The sequence below is a fragment of the Callithrix jacchus genome, chromosome 4, assembly GCF_049354715.1.
Source record: "Callithrix jacchus isolate 240 chromosome 4, calJac240_pri, whole genome shotgun sequence".
NCBI lineage: Eukaryota > Metazoa > Chordata > Mammalia > Primates > Cebidae > Callithrix > Callithrix jacchus.
In genome coordinates this window covers 87,224,265-87,249,991 of record NC_133505.1, presented here as the reverse complement: position 1 = coordinate 87,249,991, position 25,727 = coordinate 87,224,265, and the positions used below count along the sequence as shown (strand labels likewise).

The following is a 25,727-nucleotide window of genomic DNA, read 5'->3' as shown; positions in this document are numbered from 1 at the left end:
CTTGGATCGAGTTTGTCAATGGAGTAAATGGTCTCAGCTAGAAATCGACATTTAAGAGAGTTCGTGAGGAACCTCCGTGAGAAACCTCCGAATCTCAGCCGTGAAGATATAATGACGGGCAGTATCCGCGAAAATTTTAGAAAGTTTCTGCAGTTGCAGAATTTTAGTCGTGATCTGGTTTTGATGACCAATTATGACTCCTGAGGCATTTAATGTGTTTCCTCATGGGAGAAAAGATATGTGGGAGGGGGCGTACTTAAATCAAATGTATGTATAAATACACGCATAGCTATAGGCGCACACACGTATACACATACAGCCCGGGGCCTCGCACTCTCTGGAGGTCGACCCGCAACCAGGCCGGCTGGGCAAGTCCGCTGCGCGCCTGGCGGGCGGGGAGGGCGGGGGGCAGGAGGCGGTGCCCTATGCAGATGAGGAGGGTGTGGCGAGCGTGCCGCTCCGGGGCCCCGGAAGCGCAGAAAAGCCCGGTATAAAAAAAGTACTGAAGACGTTTTCCCCCGCACAACTGCTAAAGCTCCAGAGACACAATCGTGTGCGGCAGCAAGAGCCGCCACCTTCGGGACCACAGCAGCTGGGGCGGCAGCGGCGCGGGAGGGGGCGCGGGGAGGGAGTGGTGAGCGCAGGCGGCAGGGGTCTGGGAAAGACTTAAGTCGCTAGTCGCTGCCGGAGCGCAATCGCAGCTCCTGGAATTGTTTCCGCCTCGCGGTTTCTCTCTTGCTCGCTGCGCTCCTAGAAGGGGCGGCCGCCTCCAGGTGACACAGACGGGACTCTCGCTTGTGCTTTCCAGATGCATCAGAGATACTTTTGGTGCGGGGCTGCTCTGCGGGGCGCGGGGCGCGGCTGGGGATTATAAAGGCCCGGGGAGGGAGAGTCTCCCAGGAGCCCCCGGGTCAGGGAGAGATCGGTGGAGGGGGCGCTCTTTTCCTGGCGGGCCGCTGCCCTCCGCCGCGGTGTCCTTACCGCTCCTTTCCCCTTCCTTTTAGGACTGACCAGGGCCAAGTGGCGCTCGGTGGGCACTACATGGCGGAGGGCGAAGGGTACTTTGCCATGGCCGAGGACGAGCTGGCCTGCGGCCCCTACATTCCCCTAGGCGGCGACTTCGGCGGCGGCGACTTCGGCAGCGCAGAATTCGGCGGTAGTGGCTTCGGCGGCGGCAGCAGCTTCGATGAGCACTGCTTGGACTATTGCGAAAGCCCCACGGCGCACTGCAACGTCCTGAACTGGGAGCAAGTGCAGCGGCTGGACGGCATCCTGAGCGAGACCATTCCGATCCACGGGCGCGGCAACTTCCCCACGCTCGAGCTGCAGCCGAGCCTGATTGTGAAGGTGGTGCGGCGGCGTCTGGCGGAGAAGCGCATCGGCGTCCGCGACGTGCGCCTCAACGGCTCGGCCGCCAGCCACGTCCTGCACCAGGACAGCGGCCTGGGCTACAAGGACCTGGACCTCATCTTCTGCGCAGACCTGCGCGGGGAAGGGGAGTTTCAGACTGTGAAGGACGTCGTGCTGGACTGCCTGTTGGACTTCTTACCCGAAGGGGTGAACAAAGAGAAGATCACACCACTCACGCTCAAGGTAAAAACTACCCGAGATGCACTTGGGTCCTGACCCGGCTGGACCGGGTGCGACGGGGAGCGGGCAGAGGGACATCGGTTAAATGCCATGAATCTGTGGCCATCACGGGTTTGGGCGCGCGTATTTCTTTGATTTTTTTTAAATGAGTAAACTTACGTGTGTGGACGGTGTTGAGTGTTTCAGTTTACTTGATGCTTCGGCGCTACAACTCTTCTCCAACGTCCTCCTCTGCCCTACCTTTCTTCCTTTTCCTTATGTTTTAACTCTTGACTTTCCCTGTTGGGGTCTTGTCCAGAGTAGATTTTGATACTCGGCAGAATGAAATGATGTAAATAATGTTTTGAGTTATGATCCAGTCCTTGGGAAAAGAGCAGCCTGAAGCAGAAGTGAGTCAATGAGTTTTTTTTATTGTACTGGAAAAGGTGAATAGATTTCATAGCAGTACTCAGCTGACTCTGTGTTAAAGGTCTATCTTGTGGTTCTCCGTGCTGGTTCATATGTTAAGGGTATAGTGGTAGCCCCTACCCACCCTCCACTTTAGTTCAAGACGGGTTTTATATGATAAGTCAAAATTGTTTGAGGAGGCAGGCTCCCAGAACGTCGTAATTTAGTTTATATTTGATTGTAACTGCAGAGTACCCCTGGAGGAGCACACAAGATACTGATAACATTGATTGCCGCGGGCGTAGAGGGATTGGGTGGCTTGGAACAAGGGTGAGAGGCTGACTAACCTACAGCTGAATGCCTTCCTGAGTTTTGAATGTTGTTTGGATACTGTGTGAATATTGTGCCTATTAGACCATTTTCAAAAAGTAACACTTAAAAGTCAGACATGACAACAGAACCTCTTACTACTGTGCTACGTCTGCCAAAAGCCTCAAACTATTACCTCTAGTGCCTTTCCCAGACAGTAAAACTACTCGTTAAAAGTATTTTTTTTTTTTCTATTTTCAGAAGATCGTTTACGCCTGTAGATAGTGTTTGGCTGAAACTTGACAAAACAAAAGGGAAAGAGCAAAATCATTCTCAGCTGTGAGGAGGATGGATTTATTTATTTATTAATTTATTATTGTTTTCTAGGTTTGCTCATTTTGTTTTATCTTTTAAATTGTAGGAAGCTTATGTGCAGAAAATGGTTAAAGTGTGCAATGACTCTGACCGATGGAGTCTTATATCCCTGTCAAACAACAGTGGCAAAAATGTGGAACTGAAATTTGTGGATTCCCTCCGGAGGCAGTTTGAATTCAGTGTAGATTCTTTTCAAATCAAATTAGACTCTCTTCTGCTCTTTTACGAATGTTCAGAGAACCCAATGACTGAGACATTTCACCCCACAATAATCGGGGAGAGCGTCTATGGAGATTTCCAGGAAGCCTTTGATCACCTTTGTAACAAGATCATTGCCACCAGGAACCCAGAGGAAATCCGAGGGGGAGGCCTGCTTAAGTACTGCAACCTCTTGGTGAGGGGCTTTAGGCCCGCCTCTGATGAGATCAAGACCCTTCAGAGGTATATGTGTTCCAGGTTTTTCATCGACTTCTCAGACATTGGAGAGCAGCAGAGAAAACTGGAGTCCTATTTGCAGAACCACTTTGTGGGACTGGAAGACCGCAAGTATGAGTATCTCATGACTCTTCATGGAGTGGTGAATGAGAGCACAGTGTGCCTGATGGGACATGAAAGAAGACAGACTTTAAATCTTATCACCATGCTGGCTATCCGGGTATTAGCTGACCAAAATGTCATTCCTAATGTGGCTAATGTCACTTGCTATTACCAGCCAGCCCCCTATGTAGCAGATGCCAACTTTAGCAATTACTACATTGCACAGGTTCAGCCAGTATTCACATGCCAGCAACAGACCTACTCCACTTGGCTACCCTGCAATTAAGAATCATTTAAAAATGTCCTGTGGGGAAGCTATTTCAGACAAGAGAGGAGAGAAAAAAAAAGGGAAAAAAAGTGATCCAGCCCTTATTAGGGATGTGTTTTGTGCAATGATGATATGCTCCTGGTTTTAAGTTTGGCAAAGCATATGTCTCTTTCAGTAAATATGGGAGCATGATCTCGAAAGGATCCTTTTCCCTAGCCCTCCCCTTATTCTCCAACTCAATTGGATTCTATCCTGCAAAAGAAGAGAGACCTGTCATTAAAAGCAACCAGGTTCTCCTGATATAAGAAGAGAAGAAATGTTTAATGACAATATGGGTTTGCTGTATCTGCTCCCATAGCTTTGCCATAGGAAAAAAAAGTGGAAAGTTTCTTTTAAGGTGGAATTCATAAAAGGGAAAATACAGAGGAAAAAATATCTCATTCCAACTTGTGAATCAGTTCAGGAGTTCAGATATTAATAGTAACAATACAGGAAAAGGGGGAACTCCAACATTGGGATTACTGTCTAAGGCTCGTAGCAAGTGCTTTCTGTGGAATGATCTTGTTTTGCTAACAGAAACGGCTTGCTCCAAATGAACAGTAGTAGGTTGGTGCAGTTCTCATAACAAATAGCAGACCTTATGATGACACAATCCATTAATTCCAGCTGCGTGCATAGTTCGCATTTTTATAATGTAAAAAATGCAAGCAAAAACAGCTGTAGCAAACAAAGTGTGCTCAAGGACCAAAGATTTAAGAGATAAAAATACCCAAGTAGAAGAGATAGAGTATATGAAGAGTTATTATATTTGTTACACACCAATATACATCAAAGTGCCTGTTGCCTTCGAAAATTTGAAATGGCAAAATTATTTTATGGTTTAATGATTATTTTATTTTATCAGGGACTGCCTCAAGAAGAAAATAAAACAACATATAAGCTTGTGAATGGTGGAGAAAATGCCCTATTTTTTTCTAGGAAAATACTTGTATAAAGTTAACATTGTTGATCTGATATTATCATTGGTACATGTGTTTGTGTGTGTAAATTATGTATGTGTGTGTATATATATATATATATATATATACATTTTATGTGTATATATACACACGGTAGATTGACTATGATCTAGAATAATGTCTCAAATAGGAAATGTTTAAATACTGTGTGTTTTTATGTTTTCAACAGGATAACATGAGATGTGGGCATATTGCAATCATGAATTAAAATCCACATCTAAAAAATTAAATGAAGGAGGGAACCAAGTAATATATTTCATAGGAAGAGCAGAAATTATACAGTTATTGTGGGTTTTTTTTCTTTTTTCTTTTTTTTTCTTTGGTGAGCCATAGAATTCCACAAATGGGAGAATATTTGTTTGGCAGAGCACTCCTTTTTATATTGAACTGCCATTTTGACAGTTTGAACCCATTAATTAAAAAATAATAATTGAATGCCTCCATGATATTTAATCTAGTGGATCATGGATCAGTGATAGGCTACTTAAATCCCTGACTGCTAAAAAGAATTTCTGGTGATCTGAACACTACTAACTAATATTTAAATGAATTTTAATGAATGCATTCTGCGTTTCTGGACCACTAGAATTTAGTAATGTGAAATGACCCTTTTTTAAGAATATTTGCACAATTGCTTAAAATTTATATATGAGATATATATTATATATAACATTTTATAAATCATGTCAATATGAAACATCTTTGATCTGGTTGTCACACTGCATTTAAATATTTAGTACTGTACACTTTCCATTCAATCAAATCCAACTTTATTTTCTTTTTTACAAAAATACCAGTAATACCTTTGTGAAATGAACTGGCATTACTATTTCAGTTCAATGACAGCTAAACCTGAAACCACCCTTTCTCCCAGCCAGTAGTCCCTCTAGACACTGGTCTCTGAAAATGCATTTGTTAAAAATGAAACAAAACTAACACATAGAACCTTCCCTTTATGTCGCGAAACAATCACATAATCTCCACAATCTTAGTGGATGACTGCTTGCTATGATAATTCCTCTAAGACCCAATCAGAAAATTTTCATCAGCAGTAAAAGAGGGACCACAGGAGAAAATAGTATCCTCCTGTTGGCAGTATAGTTTGTTTGTTTATCTGGGGATCTTCAGATGCTTAGTGCTAGGTTAATCCAGGTTAATCTGTCTGGACTACCTTTCGTGCATCTTTCTTTGAAGCCTTAATGGAACCTGATGGTTTTGCTGTAGCAGCTTACCTGTGAATTCTGTCAGAGCTGCAACAGCTCCTGCACTGCCACTCAGTTTTCTAAGGAACTCCTCCTACTACCATCTTGGCTCAGTCTCCCTCACTGCAGTCCTGGGTTTGAAAAATTAATTGCAACTTCCCAGGAAACATTGTTCAGTTTGCAGATTAAGGCTGGCACTCACCTGTCAGAAACCAGAGCTCCACTTGCTTAGTTGTTTCAAAGTTTTCTAAAAGAAAACTATGGAACCACTTGTGAACACAGGAGCAGCTGGTGATCTGCTTTCTCATCCTAACTCTTGACAAATAAGTTGCCTACTATTTTAAAGACTCCGGAGGTCTCTGGCTCTGCCATAACAACAACCTGCTGTTAATTTATGACACAGATTTTTGTTTGGAAGAGCCTTATTTGAAATACACTTTTCATTTATTTTCTCAAATATTTATATTCTTTTCTTGCTTACTTCAGGGTTGGTAGCTTAGTTGGAAGTGCCACTACCTGGCACCTATTCATATAGAGCAGGCTGTACTCAAGACAACTTCCAGCATTTACTTTAAGACTTACGTAATTTATTTCTATTTTGTATGTACTATAGTCTTGTGCATATGTAGGTGAATACACAGTGAACTATATGTCTCTTTTTGTGGATGTGTGGCATAAAAATTTGAATGTCTAGTGAGAGAAAGCCATGTATATAGGTCAGAGGAAAGAACAGCTCTCGACTCCCTATTAGCGCCTGCGATTTCTTTGCTTTTGTGTTTGTCTGGCCTAGTGTGCTGTTTCTTTAAACCAGGAGGAAGTTTTATCTTTTCGAGGCTCTTCTCACCTGTCCAGTCTGGTATGTCAGAGAACACGTAGCCTGTGACAGTGCCATTTTTAAAAGTTTACTTAATTTGCAGTAAATCCAGCTGCCTCAAGAACTCCTACACCAAGATGGACATTTTCCTTCCAGAAATGGGATCAAGTATCTGCTCACTTTGGTATTGGATGGACTAATAATGTAGCTCCAAAAATGCAAGGATGGAAGAATATCTGTAATCCAAGCCACAGAAGGAAATGAAAAGTGAACGTACTGTTTTTACAACCCCTTTCTATTTGCTTATTGTTGGTTGCTTCACTGTGCATAAAGTTTTCAATGCAATGCTTGTTAAATAAATATTGTGAACTATTTTGTAAATGAAATGTATTATGTTGTAAGCTGTCAGCAGTTCAAAAATAAGTTTTTGTTGTTGAAGTGTGTTAGATGAAACCAAAAAGCCAAAAAAAGTAATTTCATATATAGCATCTATTTGAATATAATCTTTCTTTAACATTTCTTTTAGCATAGCCTTTTCAGTGCTAAGAAAGAATCTCTATGTTATATTTTGTTAAACTAATGGCTTTCTAACAAAGCAAATGGTCAAGTACAAAGTTGGAAGATGTCGAGTTAAGGAGACTTGCTGCAAAGCCTTGCAGAATGGAGGAGGCTCTGCCTGCCGGCTGTCTCTCCCTCCAGCCTCTCTACAATCATTACCTGCTCTGAGGCGTCCTGTTGCAGCAAGCTGCACCTTGGGTCACTCTTTTGGAATATTTTGACTATAGGCTGCATCACAGGCAGAAAAGTAGTTGATGGAAAATGGACTAAAAAACTGACATGTTTGAATCAGTGCTAGAGGGAACAGATTGTGAATTTTGTTTACAGCATCCAATATTTGGATTTTTTTTGTAAATAAAAAAGTTATTTTTTTCTATTGATTTGTGTTTGCTGTCTATAATGTCTGTACTGACTAAAGACCATGTCCTTTGAATCCCAACCTATGTCCTTTAGAAAAAACAAAGCGGTACATAGCAAAGAGTAGCCTTCAGCCACTTTCTAATTGAAGCACAATAAATAAAAACATCTAGCTTTCAGCCAGCCCATTGCTGACTGCCTCAATTAGCTCCAAAAGCATCTAGCTGGTAGATGCCAACAAATTTTTTTTTGTCTGGGTATTAATTTAGCAGTGTTAAGATACCCAGAAGTTTGAACTGTTTTCTAGTATCAGTAGAGACTCATGTCTCTGGACAGTAGGGCTGGAGGGAAGCCCTCTGTGGGCCTCAGTCTTCCTGAGTAGCCTTAGGGCTGTGATTCTGTCATCAGTAGTTCTATAGATTCTGTTCGAGGCTCTATAGTGTTTTTCAGTTTTTATGTTGCGGTGAGGGAAATTGGTGGCCAGGAATTGAAAGGGGAAGTATAGAGAAGGAAGAGCAATCAAAAGATCTAGTATGCTGCTGCTGTTGTTGTTCTCTGTGTGTGTGTGTTGGGTACAGGGGAATCACCCTTTTGTCTAGCATTTAATGTAGCCTCATCTATTCACATTGCTAGGGGGCATACTTTTATGTATTCATTGAAATTCTTCTTTGTGTAATTTTGGAGATGGTCTCAATGCTAGTAGAATGAAAATTTGGTAAGCCCATTCTGCTATAGGACATAATGTGGTTGTAAAAACCACTTAAAGTCTTGATGTTGTTTAGAATGCATGCTTGACATTGAGTCTGAGTCACTCAGGGCACTGAAAGCCAACTTCGTTCATATATACAGTACTTGATAAAAATACAAAGTGGTTATTTGGTTTCATGATGGTATTTGTGTGTCATTTTCTTCTTCCTTTGTGCAGCCTCTTCTATAGCCAGTTCCTCACCTGTCAAGAACAGTATATATTTAACTTCTCCTAGACTTAGATACACCCTCCCATTTCTAGTTGAATTACTAGGCTGCCCCTCCTAGCTGAGCCTGGAGAGAAGTCATTTACCCTTCCTTTCCTTAGGAACCTCATTTCAAATTTCTAATTTCTTTAATAAGAATAAGAAAAAAATATGACAAAAAAGAAAAATTAATACAGTCTTTAAATAAGAAGAATAGGATTTTTAAAATCAAGTAATTGCAAATTAAACTGTAATTTTCTTTTCAGAACCAAGTTTGAGATCAACAATGTGAATACAGTACCCTTTAGTCTAAGAGCAAATACATCTAAGTAGGAGAGAGGGAGGAGAAATAATTTTAAAATGACAGTGGCTTTTACCTAGTGTAGCTCAGATCTTGGTTTCTAATGCCATTCTCCGATAAAAGAAACTAGAAGAAGTTGAATCTGGGTCTGAAACAGGAAATAGATAAGAGAAACCTGAAGCATCTTGTGGTACCTTGAGAACGCATCAAAAAAAAAAAAAAAAAAAAGCAAAAGAAAATCATAATGATGGGGGTGGCAGGGGTATGTCAAAGGGCCATAGTAGACAACTGAAAGAGCTCCAATAGCCAAAACTGGAACAATTTAAGTAACAAAATAAATGCATAGTGATGAATTATAACACAAAGTATAAAGCATCCATGCATTCACGTTGATATGAATGAATAAGTAGAGGGAAAGAAACAAATTTACTGTGCAGAATTTCAAATAATCAATGTAGATATATCCCCTTCAAGTAGGTGGAGGTTAACTACCCACCTCTTAAGTGTGGGCTATGCGTAGTGACTTATTTCCAAAGAGTACTGTCTGGAAAAGGGGAAAAGAAGAGTACTGTACCATTGGAAAAAACGGACAAACACTACCTCAGCCAACTGATCAAGGTCAACATCAATAGTTAAAAGTCATGATGGTAGTATGTGCCCTTGTGATGAGAATGGCACTTCACCTCTGTGGTTTTTTCTCCAGCACTCGTAAAACCTGCCAAATCTTGAGAATAGCATCATCCAAAACTAAATCATTGGGTATTCTGTAAAATACTGGACCAGTATTCCTTAAATCATTGAAACAAGTAAAGTGTGAAAACTGCAGAATTACATATGCACTGGAGCCTAAGGAGATTTGACGGCTAAATGTAATGTGGGATCCTGGTGGAGTTTGGCAACAGAAAAGGGCACTTGGTTAAAATCTAAATATGAATAAAGCATCATTGAAATAATAATGTTTCAATACCAGCTCATTAGTTGTGACAAATGTACTATTCTAATATATGATGTCAACAAAAAGAGAAACTAGGTAAAATGTATATAGGAACTTTCTGTATCATCACTTTTTTTAAATAAAAGTCTTCTTACATAAAAAGTTTATTTAAAAATGAAGACTGGGCTGGGCACAGTGGCTCACACTTGTAATCTCATCACTTTGGAAGGCCAAGGCAGGCAGATCACAAGGTGGAGAGATCGAGAACATCTTGGCCAACATGATGAAACCCTGGCTCTACTAAAAATACAAAAATTAAGTGGGTGTGGTGGCACACTTGTAGTCCCACTTACCCAGGAGGCTAAGGCAGGAGAATCGCTTGAACCCTGGAGGCGAAAGTTGCAGTGAGCAGAGATCACCAGCCTGGTGACAGATCGAGACTCCATCTCAAAAAAAAAAAAATTAAGACAATAACTCTTCCCTGCTCTTTCTGAGGAGTGACTCCAATTGCAAAAGTAATAGCGAATTTTATTTGTTGATGTCTCAGTACTTACAGTGTTAGCAGATCATGTGAAGGAGTGAAAGTAAAAAGATGTGTTTACTCAAAAGTTTTAGAGAAGTTCTACCTACAAGTTTTAGAAAAAAGGAAGGGAGTTGAAGAGAGCTGAGCTCTATTGGCAAAACTTTCCTATAGAATAATACCTTAGAGTACTATATGACCTTAGCCTTTTAAGGAAGGAGAATGCTAACTATAACAGTAAACCATTATGTAGGTATTTATAACATGGAATGCTAAAATGATTAAGGGGCTAAACTTTCACTGCCTAAACGTAATGCAAAATCTGAAAAACTGAGAACTCATTGCAAGGGAGTAAATGATGTAATTTTTTAAAAATAGCAAGGCAGTCTAACATTTAATGGAATGCTGCAATGAAGTATTATTTAGTGTAAATAATCACTTCTATTACCTATCTGCTTACCTAAGCTTATCTTTTAGCATATTCAGGCTTTCTTAAAGTAGAGGAACACTTGTACTTAAATTTACTTTCCCATCTCAATTACTGTTTGGCACTTGAAATAGTTAAAAATGCGGTTTAAAAAGAAGATACTCTTAGTAATTTGTGAAAGCAAATTCTAGCTCAGAAGTTTACGAAGTTAGAACGAGTCCCGTGCTTTCTTGCTTAAGGACACTGAGCACCTTGAACTCCAGGAATTTATGAGTGTGGGGCTAAGTTATTTCAAACTTCAATAATGGAAAGTTCTCTTCAGGATCCCCTTCAGAAACTATTGATTTTCCAGCACAGTGTGTACTTATCAGTGATGCCAAGATTTTGTGGCATCATCTGGCCATGTCATTAGAAAATACTGAAACCCTATTCCTTTATTTTTTTTCTTCTTTCTTTTTTTTTTTTAAGCAAAATTCAACATACTGAGCTTTACTAGGCCCTGTGGATAATGCTATTCTATGCATTGATCCAGAATTACATATGCACTGGAATTTCTTTTTCTATATGCCTTCAAAGACAGTCAAGAAGAGCATGATTATACAGTCTTCATTTTAATAGGAAGTAAACACTATTAAAATAGTTTAATGATATTTTGAGAAAAGAAGAGAAGCAAATTCTATCAGGTTCAAGGCCTAAAGGCTGAATTAGGTTTGACAAATTCAGTAAATAAAAACACGGTATATCCTGTATTTAATCTAAATTTGATTTCAGATAGACTGGTTTTTGATATAAAATATATATTTTTACAATAAATATTTTATAAAAAATATATTTAAAAATATATGTTATGGAATATTCCACACACACACACACATGCATCCTAAAAACTTAGGTTTCTTTCTGAAATTCAGATTCAACTGAGAGTCCTGTATTTTATCAGGCAATCCTAAAACCCAGCTAGGGTTACACAGTAAAGCTCAAAAAGTTTCCTACAGCTTAAGTAATGGACATTTTATAATTTGTTAGTACCTAACCTTTAGGTACATTGGCATAGAGTACCCATAGCAGCAAACTCTTTGAAACATGGTTCATTCATTAAATATTTGCTGAATGCCTTTATGTATTTAGCCTTATGCTAGCTCTAGAGGGACTCCAAAAAAGTGAAAAGCAAATCTGTATCTTTTGACCAATTTGCTTTTTACAGAAGATGAATAAGTTCTAGAAACCTAATGTACAGCCTGGTAACTATAGTTAATGTTTTGTATACTTGAAATTTGCAGAGAGAATAGATCTTAAGTATTCTTACTATACATGCATACAAAAAGGTAACTATGTGAGGTATTAACATATTACATTGTTTACATATAATTTTTATGAAAATTACATTGTTTTCGTATAATTACATGAATACATACAGTTTTTATTTTATACCTCAATGAAGCTACAAAAAATAAGTGAAGGCCTTGTCCATTGCCCCTTAGAAGATGAGATTCTACTTGCACATAGGACTCACTGCTGAAAAGTAATTTTTCAGTTACCCTTGGGTTAATCACTCATGAAGCTTAGCTCTGCTTGGGGCACCATAAAGAGCCCTGTGGACTAATGGAGAATCAGGATGGGGATAATAGTCCTTGAAATGTACCTTCTTGTGAGCTTACAGAAGTGGAGCTCGCCACAGGTAGCCACTATATAGACAGGCACTGGCTATTTGCTTGTTTTGCAGCAAAGGATAAGGGTAGATGTTTTTCAATTTTTGCTGAGGGAAGCAAATACTTTCCCTGAGTAACTGAACACTTAAATTCTCTTTTCGGAACTACTGCAAAAATCTTTAGGACTTAACTCGAATGTACCTTGAAATTATATTGCCCTATAATCCTGTTTGTGTCAGCACATTAAAATTCCGTTGAATGTTTCTTATGTAACCACTTCTTGTTAACTGTCATCTTGAAGTTAGTACAATTTAGTCTTTGCTGCCTTTTTCATTGCTGTGACAGTCCCTTTCTCAGATTTTAAAATTGCATCAAATTCACCATGTACCCCAAACCTTATTCCACTCCCAATTTATGTAAAACCAATTGTGCTGCCAGTCTGTTTATTTTAGTTAAGGTAGACACCTTATTTAAAGAAGATTTATTACTCTCATACTGATTATTTATGCACTCACTTGAACTGCATGATGGGAGAAATGCTCAGTCTTCACTGTCATCAAAACATTCAGTAAATAATTTTTCCTGTGTTTGGTTGATACTATGCGAAGATTTACAAAGACTTACACAATACTGGCTTCTTTTCACTAGAAGCTGAAATTGAAAATTTTACACAGTTATATGGACAATACAACATAAAACAAAAGTGCAATTACTTGGCCAGATCAATGTAAGTGTGGCCAAGCTCATTTCCACTTCATAGTATATGCTGGTTGTTCCATCGCCTTAGTATTCTCTACATCCACATCTTTGCATTTTGTGTCTCACTCTATGATTAATTTTGTTGCTGTTGAAATGTTACTTTCTCAGATTTTTTTCTGATGCTCTTTTTTAAAATAGAGTTTTCTCCAACATTTGTATGAAATTACTCTCTACGTCCTTTACTTGGTTTTTATATCTGCGTTTTTGTATATGCACTTGTCACTACCTGAAACTGTATTATAGATTCATTTTTTTGTTTATGGTTTATTTGTTACCATAGAATGAAATTCCATAAAGGCCTCAAATTTGTCTTCTTTGTTACTACGTTGTGTTTGAAATAGTGCCTGCTACGTAAGAGGTGCTTGTTAGGTTTTCATGAGTCAATGAACAAATCTCATTTGGTTCAAAATGAAAGGTGAGGTGAAATGTTTAATTGGGAACATGTTAAAGAAGATGTTAAAATGGTGAAGGAAGAGTTAGCAAGAACACTGTTAAAATAAGAGAAGAATCTCAGAGATTGCCTGCTTGTTGAAAAAGAATGGAGAACCCAGGTGGAGAAATTTCAATTTTGAATCAAATTAGAAGTACTGAACAGTAGGAAAGAGATATTTTCAGCTGAGTTGTTGAGGGTGGGGTATTTGAACGAAAGAACCTGCTGCCTCTTTTTGGTTCCTGAGTTTAGGAGTTGCGAACAGTGGGCCAACAGCATTTGTTGTGGCATGGAACTCAGGGACATACCTCCTAGCACACATAGGTCTGTTAAATGTTCCAAACCAAATCTGGAAGTCTGGTAAAGTGAGGACTGCAGTTGTCCTGGGTAGGGACTATACTTTCTTTCTTTTCTTCTTCTTCTTTTTTTTTTTTTTTTAATCTTTTGCTACAGTTCTCAGAACTAGGGGATCCCTGAAAGAAATTTTCAAGACATAGAGCACAAAGACCAAGGTCTGTTTGTTATATTTTGGGTAAAAATAGAAGTATTATTCAGGAAGTGCACTTTGTTATTTGAGGAAGGGAAATGAAAGGACAGTTGTTCATTAGCCTTTGCTAAAAAGCAACAATCAGTATTTCCAGTGGCATCCTTAGCTGGTCAAGCCTCACAGAACAGTCTGGCCCTGGGGCATTATACCTGTTGTGCCCATTCGTTATGGGTTTTTCATGAGTCTCCCAATTTCAGAAGGCGGCCTTGTTGTAAGACCTTGTGTCTTCCATGCTATGGCATATTGTCATGATAAGGCTTCTAATTTTACCTACTGTTTTATAATTATTGAATAAGTTAGGTATGTGGCAAAGTACTTCATAGATATAAAGCAAAATCTACAAAAAATTGAATAATTAGTCTCTAATTATTGCTACTTGTATATATTAAAACCAATGTGAATTCTCTGAATCTTATTCAAAGTTTCGACCTCCTTAACCCATGTGATTCTCATGAGAAGAAAGGTTAGGAGGGAGATAGATTTAAAAAAAATATGAAACAGGAGAGTGTATTTTATAAAAAAGTACTGAGCATTTTATATAAACTTCCAATTAGAAAAAAGGTAGATTTAGGCTTCTAAATAAGCTTAAGGTTTCAAGGGCCACTTGAAGAAATCTATAAAGAGGAGGATATCAAGAGCAGGAGGAAAGATACACAGTGGTTGCCCAGTTGAAGTAGTACAAGCCTCAAGAAAAAGAATGGTTATACAATGTGACCAGTACTTCCCAATGGCAGGCTCTTTCCTATAATGTGTAACAGTAATGATAAACACTCATAGCAATTTGATAAAACAATTATATTTTCCAGTTAATAATCACAGTAATCCTGATAGGAACAAAAGACATTATAATTATCCCGTTTTTAAGGGAAGAAAAGTGAGTTCTGGAGTGTCTGAGCTTGTATATAAGACATAAAGGCTTTTGGAACTTGTTCAGTGATTATGCAGAGAGAGTCTATTTCCGCCTGAAACACACAAAGTAAATTGTGTGTAAGGATCGTCTTTAACAACCCATCTTTTATGAACCATCTATCCAAAAGGCAGGTGCATCGTAACAGCACAGGAAGTAGAAGGTTCAGGAAGGGCATGAGAGCTTTTCTTTCAGAAAAAGATCACATCAATTGCCTTTTGTAACTGGATTACCTTGTGAAAAATGAGCATGATTTAAATTTTTAGTTGCCAGTCAAAATTCAATAAACAAATTTAGTTTGTCAAAGGTGTTTTCTGTATTCATATTACAGAAAATGGGCCACTTAATCTTTAAAAAGTGATAAATGAGTCTAGCCTACATCACTTCTTATTGACAATGCATGCTACCAGGTGGCTGCTTTTGAATCTTTAAAAAATTAAGAAAACATCTAAAGGGAAAAGTAAAGAGTATAATGAGACATACTAACCTCTTACAAAATTCTGAATAAAATTCTGTAACTCCTAAAATATTCATTAGTCCTCTTGTGCTGTATGCCTATCACATCTGTTTAGTTATGCCACCACAAACATGTTCTGTTCTTCTAGTTTGTGACTTCTACTTAATGATGTCATAAGCCTTTCTCAGTACATAGTGTCACCAAGATTCTTTTGTCACTTGGTATATAGTTCTCGGGAAGGGAGCAGAGAATCAGGTTTTTGGGCCTGGATTTTAGTTCTGAACTTGTACTCGTTGATGCTAGTTCTGAACTTGTACTAGTTGATGCACTTCTAAAACTGTACTTAAGGAAACACGTGCATGCCCAGGCCCACCCTTAGCCATTTTAATTTAGTCAGACTTGAGTGAAGCCAGAATACCTGTGATTTTTTTTTTTTTGAGACGGAGTTTCGCTCTTGTTACCCAGGCTGGAGTGCAATGGCGCAATCTCGGCTCACCGCAACCTCCGCCTCCTGGGTTCAGGCAATTCTCCTGCCTCAGCCTCCTGAGTAGCTGGATTACAGGCACACGCCACTTTGCCCAGCTAATTTTTTGAATTTTTCAGAACCCTTGCTTTACAGGTGCCAATAGTGTCAAATCTATGTCACTTAGCCTCAGTCCTCTGGAAAGCCTAGCCTGTAGCAGTGATTGATTCTGATAGTTTATTTTCCAGATACAATTACATTACAGGATATTGACGTAAGGAACAGATGTAATCTCTTGCAACACAGTGTGCTACCATGCTGGCTGCTGCATCACAGCCACAAAGCAACATATCAGGTAATTCATCAGGCTTGTTCAATCAGCAGGAAGGAATTATCTAGAAGGCTTGCAAGGAAGCACTGTATCTCAGAGTAGTACACAGGGGAGAGAAAGGAAAGAGATTTGCCTGGTTGCTGTCTCCGTTTTTCCCTTTTCTTACTGGTAAAAATTTACTCTGGGGAGAACTACCTCTTTCACATTTCTAGTTGCTTCATCTGGTCCTTGAATGACTATGTAGGAATACAAATTTTATGTCCTGTAGGGTGTTGCTTCATTTAATTCCAAAGGTAGGGTTGATCTGGCAACAGGTGGGGTTCCGACTAAGAAAGAAGAAAGTAGCTAAAGTTTATGTCCTTCAATGCAATATTGTCACTGAAGGTGAAGGAGAGATTATTGAGGGGTTATTTCAGCATGTCAGAAAGATAAAGCTGGATTTAAAGAGGGCATAGATTGAGAAAAGACATGAGACACACAAAATACATTGGGAAAATAAAAGTTAGTGTTGAATATTGTTGATCAGCACTTAACATCTATTCCTACCTTTCTATATTCTACCCTGCATTCCAGGAGTTGAAAGGCAAAGAGCTACATTTACAAGACTCTCTTGCTGCTAGGTTTCCGGCCAAAATTCAGGTTTTGCCAGTAGGTAGCACTTGCATAATATGTGATAGAGAGGCTCTTTTTATGTTGCTGTGGCACCACAACCAAGTTTCTGTATATGTTGGTATTGGTGACAACAGTAATTTCTTCATTTTTGGATTACAGCTATAGTGGAGTGACTTGCAGCAAGAGTTGGCCAAATGTAGTGGCTCACACCTGTAATCCCAGCACTTTGGGAGGCCAAGGGGGAAGACAGTTTGAGTCCAGGAGTTTGAGACCAGCCTGGGCAACATAGTGAGATCCTATCTATAAAAAAATTTCAAAAATTATTTAGGCATGGTGACACATGCCTGTAGTCATAGCTACTAAGGAGGTTAAGGTAGCAGGATCACTTAAGCCTGAAAGATTAAGGATGCAGAGAGCCATGACTGTTCCACTGTATTCTAGCCTGAGTGACAGAGTGAGACCTGTCTCTTAAAAAAAATAAATAAATAAAACAGAGGGCCCTGTGACTTTTCCTCCTTCAGTTCTTCCAACTGTTTTGTAAGCACCTTCTTTCTGTATTAAAATCCTTTATGAGTCAAATCCCTGGAGCAGTTTGTTTTTCTTGTAATGCAATAAGACAGCAGAAGCACTGAAAAAGAAGTAGAGCTCACGGAATCTTGATACATAGAGCCTTGTGCTCTGCTCCTCATCTTCATTTATCATCAGCAGAGGATGGAAAGGGTAAGAAACAGCAAGCCTGCATCGTGGGAAGAGACAGTGTTTGGGATGAGGCTTTCAGGTTTGAATTCTAGTCTCAACACTTACTACTTAGTGAACCTTGGACTTTTGTTTCCTCAACCTATAAAATGAACTAATACCTGCTCTAAATAACTTAGATTATGGCTATACAGATTTAATGAGATAATGGATATAAAAGTTCTTTTAACATCTTTAATGTGTCCTAAATTTTAAAATCATAAATCACTAGTACTTTGAGTGATGAATGTTATATGTTGTCACCTGGCCTGGAAATGAACTGGCCCAAACAATTCCAGAGGCAAGAACAACATGCTCACCATTGTGTTCCCGGTTTCTAATACAGGACTTGGCATGAAGCTTGATAAATATTCCTAGAATGAATCAATTAGTGACAGATACCTGACAGCTTATATCCAGACTACAAGTTGCAGATGGGAAAATTAGAGTAGCCCAGTGCTTGTTTTCATTCATGACTAGCCAAGACTGCTCCCTACAGAGTGAGAAGAAAGTTTTTAAGGGACTGTTTGATCAACTCCTGCCACCTTTTGGTTGGTGATTTAGCCCAAGTATTTGGGAGTTGTCAGTGCATTTTTTTTCTAGTAAATGTTTGACACACTCCTCAATATGTAAAGTTTTCTGTCCAAATCTTATCTACAAAATAGAAATAAGGCTGTTAGGAACCTATGGTAAACGTATGAGTGTCTACCTCCATTTCCCACTCATCTATCTCATGAGATGGTGTTGTGCAGTCTTGATTTTCCACATATTAGCAACTCCTGTGGAACATTGTACAGAAGCTGGCCAGGAATGTGCCAACTAATTTCTAACATATTCTAACAGTTCTGTGAGTGATGAGTGATTCTGAGGCATGTAGAAGTTGGGAAGCCAGTGATATGGTGACTTTCAAACTTGTCTACTGAGAAAATATTTTTACAAGATTATGCATGTATTGTCTGTGTGAAACTTTCACAATATGATTTTGAACCTTACCACCTAAAATAAAGAATATTTCCTAATATGTTCTATCCCACTCTATTCTAATCTATTTATACTTTTGTAAAATGCTGGTTATGACTCACCAAACTGATTCCACAAATCCCATGTGTTACTACCTATTGTTTGGAAAATATTGGTGTAAAATGTATTAGACCTAGCTTAAGAAATATGGTCGCTAATAATGTTACTACCTTCCATTTGTGTAAGAAAATCATTTTATACATATTTTTAATTTTCACTACACAAGAGCACAAAGTTGTATATTATGACTCCCAATTTTACATAAGAGGAAACAGATGTTACCTGGCATTATAATGCTACTGAACCACATACTGGAACTACATCCTATTTCAAAGTACACTGATATTTCTGTTATGCATCTAGTTCAGTAGTTTTGGTACAGCTTTTGTCATAAATAGCTTTGTTATTTGTGGTGAGTTATTTCCTTTTTTCACAATTCAGTTTCCCCACTTATAAATAGTTTGAGGATGGGCTGGGGTAGAGGAGTGGGGGACTAGGACTAGATGAGCAGAAGATTGGGATTGGGCTTATTTTCTGCCTTAATCCTGATGAAACAATTCCATTTTACTTTGCAACACACACACACACACACACACACACACACACACACACACACAATTTACTCATTCCTTAAATTGTAAATTTAATTATTTCTCTTTTGATAATAACAGTAATAACAAAAATCAGCAGCAAACATGTATTGAGCATCATTCCAATTCAGGAATGGTGCTTAGAGCTTTAGATACTTGATTAAATCCCCATAATCTTAAGAGTTAGATGCCATTGTTGTTACCATTTGCCACCTGTCTATTATTGATGGGCATTTGGGTTGGTTCCAAGTCTTTGCTCTTGTGAATAGTGCTGCAAAAAACATACATGTGCATGTGTCTTTAAAGTAGAATAATTTATAATCTTTTGGGTATATACCCATAATGGGATTGCTGGGTCAAATGGTATTTCTAGTTCTAGATCCTTGAGGAATTGTCACACTGTCTTCTAAAATAGTTGAACTAATTTACACTCCCACCAACAATGTAAAAGCGTTCCTATTTCTCCAAATCCCCTCCAGCATCTGTTGTCTCCTGATTTTTTAATGATCACCATTCTAACTGGTGTGAAATGGTATCTCAGAGTGGTTTTATTTGCATTTCTCTAATCACTAGGGATGCTGAACTTTTCTTCATATGTTTGTTGGCTGCATAAATATCTTCTTTTGAGAAGAGTCTGTTCATGTCTTTCACCCACTTTTCGATGAATTGTTTTTTTTCTTGTAAATTTGTAAAAAGTCTTTGTAGATTCTGGATATTAACTCTTTGTCACATGGGTAGATTACAATTTTTTTTTTCCTATTCTATTGGTTGCCATTCACTCTAATGACAGTTTCTTTTGCTGTGCAGAAGCTCTTTAGTTTAATTACATCCTGTTTGTTAATTTTGCTTTATTAATTACATCCTGTTTGTTAATTTTGCAAAATTTTGTTTGTTTGCTTTTGTTGCCATTGCTTTTGGTGTTTTAGTCATGAAGTCTTTACCCATGCCTATGTTCTGAATGGTATTGCCTAGGTTTTCTTCTAGTGTTTTTATGGTGTTAGGTCTTATGTTTAAATCTTTAATCTGTCTGGAGTTAATTTTTGCATGAGGTGTAAGGAAGGGGTCCAGTTTCAGTTTTCTGCATATGGCTAGCCAGTTTTCCCAACACTGTTTAATAAATAGGAATCCTTTCCCCATTGCTTGTTTTCATCAGGTTTGTCAAAGATCAGATGGTTGTAGATGCGTGGCCTTATTTCTGAGGCCTCTGTTCTGATCCATGGGTCTACATCTCTGTTTTGGTACCAGTACCATGATGTTTTGATTACTGTAGCCTTGTAGTATATTTGAAGTCAGGTAGCATGATGCCTCCAGCTTTGATGTTTTTGCTTAGGATTGTCTTGGCTATGTGCACTGTTTTTGAGTTCCATATGAAGTTTAAGGTGTTATTTATTTATTTATTTTTCCAGTTCTGTGAGGAAAGTCATTGGGAGCTTGTTGGGGATAGCATTGAATCGATAAATTATTTTGGGCAGTATGGCCATTTTCATGATATTGATTCTTCCTAACCATGAGCATAGCATGTTTTTCCATCTGTTTGTGTCCTCTCTTATTTCCTTGAACAGTGGTTTGTAGTTCTTCTTGAAGAGGTCCTTCACATCCTTTGTTAGTTGTATTCATAGGTATTTCATTCTCTTTGTAGTAATTATCAATTGGAGTTCACTCATGATTTGTCTGTTATTGGTGTATAGGAGTGTTTGTGATTTTTGCACATTTTGTATCAACTCCTAAAGAAGGAAAGAGAAGACTCAATTAGATGCAATCAAAAATGATAAAGGAGATATCACCACCAATCCCATAGAACACAAACTACCATTAGAGAATACCATAATCACCTCTATGCAAATAAACCAGTAAATGTAGAAGAAGTGGATAAATTCCTGGACACTTACACCCTCCCAAGATTAAACTGGGAAGAAGTCAAATCCCTGAATAGACCAATAACAAGATCTGAAATTGAGGCAGCAATTAATAGCCTACCAATGAGAAAAAGCCTAGGACCAGACAGGTTCACAGCCAAATTCTACCAGAGTTACAAAGAGGAGCTGGTACCATTCATTCTGAAACTATTCCAAACAATACCAAAAGAGGGAATTCTCAAGCCAATATCTGTGATGAACATTGATGCGAAAATCCTCAATAAAATACTGACAAACCAAATCCAATAGCACATTGAAAAGTTTATCCATCACAATCAAGTTGGCTTCATTTCTGGGATGCAAGGCTGGTTCAACACACACAAATCTATAAACGTAATCCATCACATAAACAGAACTAATGACAAAAATCACATGATTGTCTCAATAGATGCAGAGAAGGCCTTTGACAAAATTCAGTAGCTGTTTATCCTAAAAACTCTAAATAAACTAGATATTGATGGAAGGTATATCAAAATAATAAGAGCTATTTATGACAAACCCACAACCAATATCATACTGAATGGGCAAAAACCGGAAGCATTCCCTTTGAAAACTGGCACAAGACAAGAATGCCCTCTCTCACCACTCCTATTCAACATAGTACTGGAAGTTCTGGCCAGGGCAGTCAGGCAAGAAAAAGAAATAAAGCGTATTCATTTAGGAAAAGAGGAAGTCAAATTGTCTCTATTTGCAGACAACACGATTGTATATTTCGAAGACCTCATTGTCTCAGCCCAAAATCTCTGTAAGCTGGTAAGCAACATCAGCAAAAAATCAAATTTTAAAATTAACAATTGCAGTATATTTTCAGGACTGGTTTTAAGTCATTTTCTGTAGTGGTTGCTAATTGATTTTTCGCTATCTAGTGTGACTTAAATATGATGCAACCCTTAGACACTGAAAATAGAGCTGATCTACTTGGAGCCTAAGATCTTATGAATTCTCTTTTCTTCTTTTAAGCTTTTAATATTTATTTGTCAGAAGCTTTTCAATGTTCTATTTTTAAAAACTCTCAGATATTCAAGATTACAGATTGCCTATGAATATTCTGCAACTAATTTAAGGTTTAAATTAAGTCTTATAGAAATCTTTAAATCTGGTTTAAGTCTGTAAAGAAAAACAGTGTTGCTATATTTGCAGGTAGTTTGTTGCACACTTATGTTTCCTAATTACTATGTTAGTCAACAGTCTCTCTGGGGCTTTTCCTGTGGTTGACGAACTTACTTTTTATTTTGATAAAGATGGCTGTTACATTAGTGCTTAACTTCCATAGTGTAATCAATCTTGCCTGAGACAAATTTTCTTGACCTGAAAACCAAATGTCTCTGTGGTAAATGTATTACATAAAGAAAGGCCTTACACTCTGCTTTTAGTTCTTGTAAATCCGTTTTCTTATGTTTCACTTTTACAAGTTTCTAGTTGTGATGTTATTACAATTGATACAGCAATGGAAGAAAGTTTTAGTTGGATTTTAAAGGAATATCCTATGCAGTTGTGGTAGAAAGACATTCACTTAAGTCTTTCTTAGTGACTAAGACTTTCTTAGTCATTGTCTTAGTCCATTCAGGTTACTACAACAAAAATACCACAAACTGGCCAGCATATAAACATTACTCAGAGTTCTAGAGACTAGGAAGTCCAAATCAAGGCACTAGCAGATTCTGTCTGGTGGACAATAATTCCTTCATGAGGGCCCTATGCCCTTATGTAATCACCCCAAATGCCCTACCTCCTAATGCCATCACCTTGAGAATTAAGGTATCAATATATAAATTTTGGAGAGTACAAATTATAACATCGTAGCAGGTATCTTAAATATATCTTGTAGTCCTAGATTTTCTAATTCTTAAGAATCATCAAATCTGATAAATATCACATTTTATATGTCCTATGAATGTCCTACAAGTAGATGTAGGGGTTATACTCAGAAAAAAAATAGTGGATGTCCGCATTTGTTTGTGAGACCAATCTCAGTTGCGAGCAGAATGTTTAGGAAAATTGTTAGAATTTCATTGAATAACTTTTGCTCATTCCCAAGCTAATTATTTTTAATTTTTCTTTCCTTCTACTTTTTGTTGATTTTCCATGAGTTTTTTAAATTTAATTTTGTTTTAATCTGCAATCAATTTTGGGTGATTAGATTTGTTCAAAGTAGACCCAGACTCTTTAAGACTGGTAAATCCTCTCAAATGGAAACAAAACAAAATTACAAACACAGAGAGACATGCACACACACATGCACACCCACATAAAAATAAAATATGAAGAAAGAAACTAAACCTTTCTGTTATACTACTATTCTTGGACCTCAGAATGATGTTCATGAAAGCTTAAGGCAATATGAGTGATAAAATCCAGATGAACTGGAACACTTGCTTTACGCCCTAAGAATTTATCTGAAAAGTTGTGAGGACATTGAATTTCACTTTAAAAGTTTGGTACTAGATGAGCTATCATTGAATGAAATTCTGTAGTGCATCTTTTTAAAAAATAAAACATCCTTTCAGAGGGCAGAAGAACATCTTTAACAAATCTCTTTCCAACTTGACCTATTTTTTCCTGTAGTCTCTTTGAGTATCACATTTATAAACTGTAAAATAGATACTAGTTTATACTTGATAGAGTGGTCAAGAGAATTAAATAGGAATTAGTTTTTTTGAGTAATAAAGGTCTACATAAATGTCAGTAGGCTTATGTTTCAGACTGATACCTATATTATATAAACAAGTCTTCAACATGGTACTGTCATATTATTTAGTTTGTGTAAAGGGCATGTAAGTTGGTGTCTAGTCCTGCTCTGTTACTGATTTCTAAAGTATAACTTTGTAGAAATCATTAAGTACTTTGAACACCAGTTTTTCATTCATGTATTCATTCAGTAAGAAGGTATCAAGTACCTACAATGTGCCAGGATGCACATTGGCTCTGGGAATGTAGCAGTGCAAGACAGATATGCAGCTCAGGGAGCTGGCATTCTGATGGGGAGATGCAAGCACCAAATAAAGGAAATACATAGGTATGTTAAAAGGTCAGAAGTAGTGTGCAAAAAAATAAAAGGGGTTAGAAGATGCAGGAGATGGATTTTTTAAGTTAATTAAAGTTGTCAGGGAAAGACCTCTCTGAGAAGGTAACTTTTATGGGAAGATCTGAAAGTGATACAGGCATGAGTCATGTCAAAATGAGAGAGGAACAATTCCAGGTAGAGAGAAGAGCAAACAGAAATCTCATGCAGTGAGTGTATGTCTTGGCAAGGAGGCCAGTATGCTGGGGATAAGTCAATGACAGAGTCACAGACACTGAGGCCAAAGGTGGAGGTGAGTGGCAGACAGAATAGGACTATGTAGACCATTTAAAGACTTGCTTTTTACCCTAAGTAAGAAAATGAGACATTTGAAGATTTGTGTGATTTAGATTTTAAGAGTCCTTTGGCTGGAGAATATAGAATATAGGCATCAGGATTTATCCTTTAAAATCTTCTCTAGCTGTAGGTCCAAGGTTCTATAATGTTTGATAGTTTCTATACCAATTTCCCTCTTATGCCAGGCAGAAGAAAATCTTCAAGCTGTTCTTGGTCAACTCCTGGGACCAGCTATTTGACACACTACAGGAATTAATTCTCCATGAATGTGGAGTCAGTAAGGCCAATTGAACCTTCACTTTCCCATGGCTTTTAAGAAATAATTTGAAAGGTCACTGTGTTTTGAAGTACTAAGGAAATGTTGATAGTCGATATGAGGGTTAATGATCTGTATATAAAGACCATATACCTTTGACCTCAGCACAAGTGAGCAGCTCAGTGCAAATCAACTTGTCTTGTGAACATAGGGAAAGACCTTCTCCCCTGTCCTTCACAAACCTATGAAAGGCCATTCTCTAAATTTTAGCAAGTCTTACCACTAGGTGAAAGATTTGTCTCAATGTGATATAATTCTGTGAGATCCCAGAGTGAGGTACATGCTAGTAAATTCCAAAAGACTTTTAAGTTCTTCAAGAATGTTAAAAGAAGAAATTATCTTCAAGTGTTACAATTATTTGCAATGCTAGCTTTATAAATTTGTTTTTACCTGGTACCTCTCTAAATCCTCCAATACATTGTTATTTGGGCTGTAGTTACTTTATTTGTGTGATGAGACCTGGAGTACGTCAGATTTTAGGAGAGTAAACTCTAGTCGGAAGCAGAACAGCTGCTGTTCTGTACATTTAAGTGATGGCTAATTCTGTTGATTATTTTTAAAAAGAAGAGGATAATTTTGCTTGTTTTTTATGACATCATAATTAAGCCAAACTTTTATTTGGATGTAACATTTCTATATTTAGCAAATATACTGAGTTGGGTAAAGCAATAGAAACCTTAAATTCATTTATATTCTGACAGAGAGAGTGACAGAGAGAGAGAGAGAGAGAGAGAGAGAGAGAGAGAGAGAGAGAGAGAAAAGAGACAGAGAGAGAGAGACAGAGGGCATCAATGTTCTCTGCAGTGAATTTTATCTTACAAAAGAAAACATTAAATGAAGGAACCAACATCACAAAAAATGATGTGGGTGGCAGTTACCAAAGGGCATTTGGATCCTCTGTAAAAGACCTTGAAATTCCCAAGCATTAAGTTTAATAAGGGAAAGATAACATCATATTGAAATGTATAAGATTAACTTGGCAGAATATTCACAATTCTTTTCATATATGTATGTAAGATAATCCCCTCTGCATCACATTGTATTAAAAAGGACATGTAGGTTGGTATTAAGGATTGCATTGAGACA

General features: G+C 38.0%; 1 protein-coding gene and 1 long non-coding RNA gene across 3 annotated transcripts; one reads left to right on the top strand and one right to left on the bottom strand.

The window, feature by feature from the left end:
• Positions 1-520: 520 nt before the first annotated feature.
• Positions 521-8,307, top strand: TENT5A (terminal nucleotidyltransferase 5A). 2 transcript variants are annotated; one of them, XM_078370717.1, is made up of 3 exons: positions 521-773; positions 1,005-1,593; positions 2,708-8,307. In XM_078370717.1, the coding sequence occupies exons 2-3, from the start codon at positions 1,042-1,044 to the stop codon at positions 3,482-3,484; spliced, it is 1,329 nt and encodes a 442-aa protein (XP_078226843.1). In that variant the 5' UTR covers positions 521-773; positions 1,005-1,041; the 3' UTR covers positions 3,485-8,307. The 2 variants fall into 2 exon arrangements, with proteins under 2 accessions (XP_078226843.1, XP_002746809.1); XM_002746763.6 differs by having other exon boundaries at positions 521-828.
• Positions 6,559-15,454, bottom strand: LOC118152897 (uncharacterized). Its single transcript, XR_008480728.2, has 6 exons — positions 15,331-15,454; positions 12,716-12,851; positions 10,159-10,230; positions 9,958-10,050; positions 8,747-8,818; positions 6,559-8,365 (listed from the first exon to the last, which is right to left on the bottom strand). It is a non-coding gene; the product is annotated as an uncharacterized LOC118152897 (long non-coding RNA).
• Between the last annotated feature and the right edge of the window lie 10,273 nt (positions 15,455-25,727).